Consider the following 10262-nt stretch of genomic DNA (forward strand, 5'->3'; position numbering starts at 1 on the left):
TATTTAACATGCCTTTTTTTCCTGTTCATCCCTACTGTTTTGTCTCTGCCTGATTCTTTCAGTTCAATGCTAAATTGGCAAGAGCTCAGGATAAAACCACCAAGTCATTTTCAGAAGCTTCTGGCTTGCCACAAAGTATYTATCGAAGGGTAGGTGCTCTCATAGACTGTAGCTCGCAGGTACCGAGTACTGTTTCAGGGTATTTGATCCAGGAGCTCTCTGGGCTTTCTCTCCCACACACCCCTCCCAGCTCTACACAACGAATTCATAGAACCATAGAATAATTTAACTTAGGAAAGGCTTTTAAGATCATCAACTCCAACTGTCATGGCTCTTGGTATATTGATATTGCTGGGGGTAAACAACAAAAGGCCTCATGTGAGAAGTACAAAATTGTTAAGCTGGAAACTTAAGACAGAACTGACACAAATGACACTGATATAAACTACATATGTGGTTTTTTCTCGTTTTTTCTTTTGTTTGTTTGGTTTTTTTTTTGGTTTTTTTTTTGGTAGGCTTTGGAATGGAACAAAAATAGGATTCTGGGGAAGTAACTTTGTCATACAAAATACTGAGAAAAATATTCTTTTTAGACTATTCCTGACTCACAATAGCATATGTATTGTTATGTAATTCTAAGTGATGTTTAACAATGAAACCTTGGCTTGCATTTTTACAGAAGCTGCAGCATCTTCAGGAAGAGAAAAACAAGGAAATYGAAATCCTCCGAAACACCATAAGAGACTTGGAGCAACGACTTAATAAAGGCCCAGACTTGTCCTTGAAAAGGAGGCGATTCTGAGTAAATGACATGAAGTATTTCAGTAGAACATACAGTGCGAAGTACAGACAGTGTATTTCAAACTGCATCTCAAAGTAAAAACAAGACATGAAGAAAATATTTTTTATTGAAAACACTCTTGTCAGATATTCCAAAGGCATGCATTCTGTGTATATTCAGGGCTACTCTCTTGCTAATCAGCATTCACAATAAAAAGATTCAGGTTTTGTAGGAGTAGCAATTTCCCTATTAAACCATCATTAATTATGGTGTATGCTTTCATAGCAGTCTTTCATGAATATTCTCTTCTTCATCCAGAAATCMTTCAAACAACTGGGTTTACTTCCATTCAGCTAATCAATCACTAGGAAATCTAGGCTACAGACAGAGAAGTTATACAAGTTTAAGTGGTATATTAGCATACTAATTGATACAGATTTGCCAAATTCAGCACTGTTATAAGCAAAGATGAACATTAGACCAAGATTAAACTTGTTTCATCCCACCCTATTTTTGATTCTGACAGAGTTGTTAACACGACTTCTCACTTTAGGATGATCTTACTGATTTAGTAGAATTTTACAAGGTGTAGCACTATGTATTAATGGACCCTCTTATTGTACCTAAGCCACAAAAGTTAAGCATAAAAATCTCTTACTTGAAGATAATGCTGTTACTCCCTGTATATTACATTTTTAATGTGAAGTTATTCTATCACATTGCTTAGGAGTAAGTTTTGCTTGTATGTGATTTGTATCCCCAGGTCAGGGAAAAAACCCCAAACCTCAACTTTCAAAGATATTGTCTTARTAAAAAATGATTAAAATATCTGCCTTGGTTATCTTCTGTTCTTGATTGCAAAACATCAGACAGGAGCCCCTAGGTCATAGTTTATGCTTCTGTCTTCACAAATGCAAGCAGAATGTTAGAAGAGAAACAGGACAGACAAATTAATCAAAAATGCAGACACCTTCCTGGTGGAACTGACAAACAAAYTAGGAGTCAATTAAATTCCTTTAAATCATTACGCTTTTCACTGATGGAATTTGACAGATGTTCTGTCATACTAAGAGCACTGCTCTGAAAGTAAAATTCTTTATAATATTTTAACTTCACACACCTGTCAGTATAATTTTTAATTTGGGGCAATACAAACAATCTTAATTTTTCCGCTCTTGCAACTATATGAACTTRGTGGGACTCCTTTGTGTCTGGAAGGTGCTTAGTTTGTTTTTCAGGATCAGTTTCTCACCTTTTCCTGTCACTGTCAGGTGTCACTAGTTTCACTTGCTCTTGCTGGTGATGAATGTCAGRCAGCAGAGAGCAGACGTCACTGTCAAGACTCAGTGATGTCCTCTGCTCCCAGCTGCCCATGTCACCTGCAAGAATTTGGTAGTGCTCCGCGACACTGTCAAGTGACAGAATTCCCTAGCTCATCAAACAAAAGGTGTCGACAATGACAGGATCAGCTACTGGAGGTGGAGTCTGATCCTGTCAGCCAGTTTCAAGTTAACTGGTTTTTACAGCTGTTTCTCCCCTTTTTTCGTATTTTTTTATCTTGTGCAATTTCCACCATTTCTGCTGGAGGAGCAGTGTCTATGGGCTCCTGACTACCTATCTGATCGTGTGTGTGTTGGCCAAAAACCCTGTGACGCCAGGCGCTGTGAGGATGTTGTCCTTCCRTTTCAGAAGCAGCCTGGTGGTTCTCATGTTTGGGATGGCGACTGCCCACGTGGTGGCGGTGGCGGTGGTGGCGGTGGTGGTGGTGTCCAGGTCTGTGCCGGTGGTGGTGATGGGAGTACTGATGTGTTGGCTCGGCTTCTATCTCTGACAGCTCTTCACCTGCTTTCTTAGTGATGTTTTCACATATAACATCAATATCAGGTTCCTGCAAAACACAGGCTTGCATTAAATACAGGGCATTGTATTTAGTTAAACTAGYTGTAAAATATTAATTATCTTAACATTTTTGCACAGCACAAGATCCAGATTTTTTGTGYTATTTTGCTGAAGAATGCATGAACACATCAAAAATAACCTTGTGTTGTCAGACCAGAGATAACTAGACAGGGCTCTTTAGCAATTTTACAATTTCAGTAATTGCAAATAATGAGTATTCTTATTCTGAGTCCCATATCTGACTTGTCTGTAGTCTACATTTAGCTGGAAAGCAGCATAATAGAATCAAAAATTATTACTCTAATTGAATTCCAARACTATGTATGGGTATTTCTTGATAATCCCTAAAAGTACTTCTGATCTTTAATGATGCATTAGAAAAAAGCTACCCTTCTTTTATTGCAGACAATAATTTGTCACCTTGTATTATCACTTTTTAAAAATAACKATTGCAKTGCAGACTGTGCTTAAACACAAACTACTATGAATAGCAACTCAAACCAGCTTGAATTTGATTCCAGGGTTTTACAAAAGTATTATTTTTTAATGTACTTACCCATCTCATGAAGCTACAGTTGTTAATTTCTCACGAGCTCTATATAAGTCTACAAACAGAATTACCCTCTAAAYTGCATTTACATTTCTGACAATTTTTGGTTTTTCTGTCAAGGACAGGAATTCAGATAATCTATCATAAATTAAATCTAATTCACTTGGAAAAATGTTTAAAAGCTCTCTGACACATGAAATGTGTAAATTCAAAATCATATATTTTTGGATAAATCACACTGAAATTTTTTAAAATATCAGTCAATATCAGTTTTCTTTACTACTACACACAGAATGAGACAAGAAAATACCGTGTAAGAGCAGTTTCCACACTTRTTTTCACAGTATGCAATCTTAATAGATTCTTCTACATATTGAAAATGCAGGAAGGAGTAGGGCAGACCCAGATGATACACTAGACGGCCACATCTAAGGAGAGAAAGAACTCAGTGGTTACAAATACCTACAGTTAAATCACTCTTATGATCCCTTATTTTACTTGCATCAATCCACCCACAGTGTACATCCCATGGGGAGTGTTTCTGYTTAAGTTTACAGGAAAATCCTTACCTGTGTGTGCCCACCCAACTGCACTGGCCAGTATGTGAAGCATGATTTCTGGCTGATGTGACTGCACTGCCAGAAACCTCTCATTTAGTGGCACTTAAGACCAGCAGAGTGCACTCATTGCAGACGCACTGGGCTAATGAGAAGGGTTGTTTGCTTAGTGGCTCCTGCATCCTTACCAAGTGTTTTTATGCAACCTAACCGGTATTTTGATTGGAATGGGCCCTGTGGTGCACCTGCACTACTGATTTATTGTGCATGAGGGGATTTTTTTGGTGCTTATTTGCTCTGTGTCTGTACTTGAGMATTCTGATGTGCTCTTGACTACACAACTGGTCCTCTAGAAGGAACTGGAGCAAACGCAGAAGGTGTACACAAGGGCAGCTCGTTCTGTGCCAATGCACAGCCCTCCAGCCTGCAGTGCATGTCTAGGACCAGCAGCAGGCACAGCCTTCGAGGCTAAGGCACAGTAAGGACACAGACTCCTAGAACCCCAACAGATCACAGCCAGACCAGTGTTAAACCAGTTCATAATCTACACATTCTCTGTGTTTTGATAGCGTGAAACTGATCAACCTCCTTTCCAATGGTCAACTTTTCAAATGCAGAGAGACCATGCATCAGCTTTGGTGCCCCTCTGCAGACTAAATAGAGCCTTGTTCTGTTTATCTGTATGGCATCAACCTTCCATACCTGGGCATATTTGCTGTTGTAACATTCAAAATTATTCCACCACCAGTTTCATTCCACAAACCTAATGTAGCTAATTTGTTTAACTTCATCATATTACAGAAAAACTTTTAAATTCTGTATTAAGCTTATTTATGGCTCAGTATAAACTTGGAATGTTCATTACAGTAATATGAAGTAACTAGGACAGACATATTCCAAGTGCAGGATTTTTTAAATAACTACTATCCCATCAAAACTGGAAAATCAGGATTTCAATTACAGTTATTAGTGGTGCTGCTAAAATATATATCTGACAGAAGCCTATATCTGACAGAAAGCTATTTCCTTCTGAATTTTTAAATTTCACCTGAAGATTAAGTTTTCCCTATATCTACATGGCATTTTTAACAACTCCCATTGAAATGTTTCCATGAAATAAAACATTCTACTCTGACATGCATGGATGTAATGAAGTTGTCTGAAAACAAATACACCATAAAACCATAAACATGTTACCAAATTTTACACTCAATTATCTAAATCTACAGTAATTACAAAGAAAAAAAAATATTCCAAAACTACTTATGCAAAAGCAGACTTTGCTTTTGTARCTTTGTTTTTCTAGAAAATGCTATCAATTTCCTTAGTTCCACTTAGAAGGTGATCATGATGTCTTCGTTATTTGCACATCAATTAAATAATACAGAGATATACAAAGCATTACTSAAAATACATGCAAACACTTTCCTGTGTTCCTCTGCAAGCACACACCTGTCATAGATGAGAAAGTCATCCTTATTTCCATTTAAAGTAGTCCAGACATCATCTTGCTGCTCATCTTGCTGGTAGACGGTAATGTAATCTGAAACACGTTCTTTGAGTAGGTGAAATTCTCTCCGGGATTGAGCTCCCTGATGGTTGACAACCACATACGAGATGTTGAACAATCCTTCATTCTCTAACTTAACTCGCAGGTCCTCCAAACTAGTGGGAATGTAAAGAAGCAAGACCATAAATCATTAGAGAATCATACAATTTGCCACAAAAGTTAACATGCTCAATTTTGCTTTTATTACAGCTGTATGATGTGGAGTTTCTTCCTTTTCATTTGTATCCTTCCTATTGAACTGCTCTAGAAAAYTTCTATTTTTCAGTTACAGAAAATAGTCTAGAATGTGGAAGATTGCTTAAAATTTTCCTTAAATGTAAGAATTAAATCCAACTACCTTGAAAGCAAAATGCAAAGCCCACTTTTAATTTYGATGGAGCCAGAGATTTACCACTATGTTTTTAAATCCAATTCTTAACAAACTTGCAAAGCCTATTATGATATGTAAGTTGTGCAGCCTAGAGGGGCAGACTAATATGCTCTTACTCTGACTAAAATTAAAATCTGAAACTGGTGTTATGAATTTTTAACCAAAAATAATTTCACAATCACTAAATTAATCATAGGCAGGAGCTTCATGCAATTCCTGTTTGGGTCAGCTCGGAATTATTTTCTTACTATTGTTACTGCCATGATAGCTAATTATTTGCAAGGAGTAAGTTCTAGAAATTGGAGAACCAGGTCTTATATGAAAACACTAATGACTTCCTTGAACGCTTCATCAATTTTTTGAAAGGCCAGTATTTACCTTATCTTCTGGATTTTTAAAATATATGTAGGATCGCTGAACAGACTGAAAAGGCACGTTGAAAGCTCATGTTTTGATTTAATTTTTCCCCTACAGATCTTACATAAGATTTGCGCGATCCCAAATCTCTCTGTTTCAGTGAAAACATGTCAGACGATTGTGATGTTTTTTGGCTTCACAGTCTTTGCTACATTAATAATCTGTTGCTGTTTCTGTCAGGTATTCATGTAGTTTCAGTTTCTTAATGTCAAGTCGATCGCACTACTATGTTGTAAATATAATTTGGAGAAGATGATCAGTCAGTCAGGAGTCAGTCAAGAGATAAAGAATCTTACTGGAACAGAACCCTTCTGTTGACAGTGAGCCTGGTCACTGGGTCATACATGCCAGCTGCAATGGTGGAATTTGGGGCAGTTAGAGTTCATGGAGTGTGTCTGTGGTAGGGCACATGCAGTATCCTCARCTGGATAACAAAAACTGGGATGAGATTTACACTTACCTGGAAGCCTGCCGCAGGCACAATGATCAGCTAGCCTGCAGGAGAGCCACCACCGTCACCAAGCCTCTGGAGTTCAGCATTGGGTCCTCCTCCCCAATACGCCATTCTGGGGGCTCCTGGCAGTTCTGGATCTCTGTCGCTCCTCCTGGGAGGAGACAGAGGGCCAGAACCAGCCCCAGAGCAGCCCACATGGCTGGGCTTTACCTGAGGGACAAAAAAAAAAAATGAGACCAATGCCTAAATAAAGTTTCACACTCTGTAATTTCCATAAGAAAACACAGCAGCATACTGGCTTCATTCACTGAAAAAAAAAACAAACCCCACCCAAACGAAACAAAAATGAAACAAACCCCTCCCTGTAAGAATAAATTTGAGCGCTTTGTTTACTACTCAGTTGCTTTGGTTTCCCAGGGCAGTTCGTCCATAATAGAGGCAGATGTTTTTTCCTTTGTGGTGTTTTGRGGTTTTTTKGATTTTTGTTATTGTATTTGAACAGCTGCAAAGTAAGCATTCAGAATAACTGGATTTTTTTTTAATGCTTCTAATCAGATTAATTTATTTCTTCCTCTTTGTAATTTCTTCATGACTGTTTTTAACACTGTGCTTTAATCACTTCACTGATTTTAAAGTGGCCTTGCTTCTTGTGTTTTGAAATCAATTGTAGTAAGCCAGTTTACATCAGGAGGAGTCTAGACCACTTTACTCCAGATGCCAGGGTAATTTCACTGACTTAGAAGTACACGCACCAACAGTGGATTTCAGTACACGTCAAGTACTACAGAACACAGCAGAAAACAATAAAAAATGCTTCAGATTTTTTACAAGTCARTCTGGAGTATTTGGATTCCATTGAACAAAACTATCAATGATTCAAGCACTAGAAACAATTTGGCAGAAACTGGAAMTGAAACTTAGTTTCAGGATTCTTCAGACCTTACAAAATCTCATATGCACACTTAGTACAGGTACTAAAATCAAAGCATATAAGAAATTCTGTAACTATCTCTTCCTTTCATTTCATTAACATTCCAGTTTTGGGTTTAAACACCGGTTATTGAGAACTATTTAAAATATAAATGTATAAAGTTACAAAACTGTTCCCCAACATATTCTATCTAGGCTGTAGAATTGTATAACTTCACTGCTTACATCAAAGTCTGACAGTGAATACCTAATAGTTTGGAAACAGTAAGTTCTGATAAATAATACATGTTCCATCCATCTTGTCATATCCTAAAAAAATTAATAATAATTGACCTTAAAATATGTTGTTGCATTTGTGAAATCCATGTGTCCAGAATGTTTCTTCCTTGATATTCTAGGTAAAAGTAGTTGAACACTACACTGTGGTCCAGCAGGTATCTACACAGCATTTTTTCCACTCTTTCACACATCAGGAGAGCTGCCTGCCTTTACGTCCCTTACAAGCACATGAAACCCTTAAGACATTTGGATATCCTTGCTTGCCTTTACAGGAGCCTGTGCAGCAGTGACATGAAGCAACAGCTGTCTGCCCTGTGAGCTGCAGGAGAGCTACGTCCTGCCTTGTACTTCTCTTCATATTTCAACTTTCTATTTGGTTTCCAATGGAAATTTCCACAAAGAAACAAGCAGACACTCTGCCAAATCTTAAGTCATGAAGCTCTTTCATAGCAAACCCAGCACACTTACCCTTCCCTCCTCCCCCTTCTTGGCAGCTCTGCCTGGCTCCGCTGCAGAAGAAAACAGTGTGGGGAAAAGGGCTGTGGTATTTATATGGCTCTTGTTTATCTCACTTTGCAGATACAGTTCAAAGTTCAGGGAGCTTTTTCTGAACGACCCTGCAAGCAAAGAAAACCCCTTTAGCAAAAGTACCCAAAATATTTCTCTATTGACTAATTCCAAGTGGAAACCATTTATYGTGCGTAGTAGCAAAGTATTTTTAATATAATGACTTCAAATATCATGTTATGCAGTTTGTCGGTCACCCCAGTCAGCTGGAGGTAGTGGTACAGTCAGAGGAGGGGGATGGGCCGAGGAGTGATTATTTTCTGAACACAGTGGTAACCACAGTGAGGGGGGAAGGTACTTCTCTATTTACAAAAGTGCTGAGCTAGCAGGTTTTTTCTCATATGCTTTATCTGATATTTGCCTTAGAGAATGGTGTGCTCTGTCTAAGGGCATGTGCATACTGAGCTCTGTTGGCCTAGATGCTCTTGATTATACCACTCTGCTTTCAAACTTTTCTCTGTGCAACCTTCCAGTTWATCAACTTGTTGGAAGTTTAAGCCCAGAACTTCAGACATTTAAATAAACATAGCTTTCATTAAAGTCATGAAGCTCTAACTACTGGCAATAGGTACCTGAGCCTCCATATTTCGCTGTTACGTTTTCTTAACCCCAGGATCACTGAGGTATCTGTGGACATCCAGGTTATACTTTTTCCTTACTCTCTTTCCTTGGTGAGACAATTGTTTATGAATGATGTGTTTTACTTCAACAGYAGTTCATTTTGCTCTGACTTCCTTCAATGTGCATGCCACGTGTGTTTATGGGGAAATAAATCTTTAAAAACCTGGTGTGCCCTTACAGTTCAAGGTAGTGAGATTGATAGTCCCTAATTCTATGGCCTGAGGCTGTCTTCTGCACAGATAAGCATCTTTCTTTGGGCTGGATGCAAGAAAGGGAACTGCTGACCTTGAAGGTTTATGCTGTAGGAGYCTTGTGCAATAGTCAGTGGAAAGAATGAGAAAGATGTGAACTTTTATTCAGTAGTCATGGAAGACACAATGCAAAAACCAGACARACTTCATACTGGACCTGAAGTGTCTTTAAGAAGTGGAGTGTGCTTGTATTCCTTCTATTTAAAGACAATCACATCTTGTATTCTTTGCTGGGTTGGYACCAAGCACTCACATCTGTGATGGCGCCCTTCACTATTCCAATTGATAGACAATTTGCTCATCTCCTGCTTCAGTTTGTGGGTGTTGATTCTCAGTGTTGTCAAAGTCCTGTATGGTTGGCTTGAAGTATTTGGTATGCACCATGTCCATCAATTCTTGCATGAGCACAGAGGCAGCCAAAGAGAAATGAAGCAGGTGCAGATCTATTAACAGGGCCAATAAAAATAATGCAGCTCATTAGTGACTGACAGTTGTTCTCCTGCCAATTATTGCAACACAGGTGGAGACACTCTCAAAGGAAAAGCAATATTCCATCACTATTTCTTTTTCCTCTGCTTTGTAGAGAGAATGTGGACGAGGTTTGATTAACAAGTGCTGAACTTACAAAACTACATGTAATATCACTGAGTGCTGCTGAGACATGCAGCTCAGAAGTACTGAAGAATAGAGTTCAGAGTTAACTGAGCTGAAGCAGCCATCATATAAACAAGGATCTTGCTATGAAAAGATTCTGAGGATGGAAATGGACTGTGGTCACTATGGAAAAGTTAGTATTTCCTCCTATATAGTATGTAGAGACATCTGCAGACCCTCGGTTCCCTTACGGAGAGATGATAAGCAGCTGTTGTTGGTAATTATCACTGTGACAATAAATACTATATGTAGTATTACTTATTATCACGTTTATTATGAGTTCAACTACATTCACAGTGGTAACCCATAAGCTTCTTTTTAACRTTCATCTTACCTGAGATCATTCTTCTGCCTCAATATTT

General features: G+C 38.4%; 2 protein-coding genes across 2 annotated transcripts in view; one reads left to right on the forward strand and one right to left on the reverse strand.

Moving 5' to 3' along the window:
• The window catches only part of CCDC152 (coiled-coil domain containing 152), a 12588-nt gene extending 11713 nt beyond the window's left edge, over positions 1-875 (forward strand). The window contains exons 7-8 of the mRNA XM_057364731.1: positions 63-149; positions 680-875. Of these exons, the coding sequence (XP_057220714.1) occupies positions 63-149; positions 680-802 (210 nt within the window). The 3' untranslated portion in view covers positions 803-875. The remainder of the gene's footprint in view (positions 1-62; positions 150-679) is intronic.
• A 15-nt stretch (positions 876-890) lies between these two features.
• SELENOP (selenoprotein P) lies at positions 891-8353 on the reverse strand. The gene is made up of 5 exons (XM_057364730.1): positions 8276-8353; positions 6605-6808; positions 5240-5452; positions 3541-3658; positions 891-2669 (listed from the first exon to the last, which is right to left on the reverse strand). Exons 2-5 carry the CDS (start codon positions 6793-6795, stop codon positions 2004-2006), a joined length of 1188 nt encoding a protein of 395 aa, XP_057220713.1. The 5' UTR covers positions 6796-6808; positions 8276-8353; the 3' UTR covers positions 891-2003.
• Positions 8354-10262: the final 1909 nt, after the last annotated feature.

Source organism: Malurus melanocephalus, unplaced genomic scaffold (assembly GCF_030028575.1).
Source record: "Malurus melanocephalus ecotype Western Australia unplaced genomic scaffold, MMel_1.1 scaffold_41, whole genome shotgun sequence".
Classification (NCBI taxonomy): domain Eukaryota; kingdom Metazoa; phylum Chordata; class Aves; order Passeriformes; family Maluridae; genus Malurus; species Malurus melanocephalus.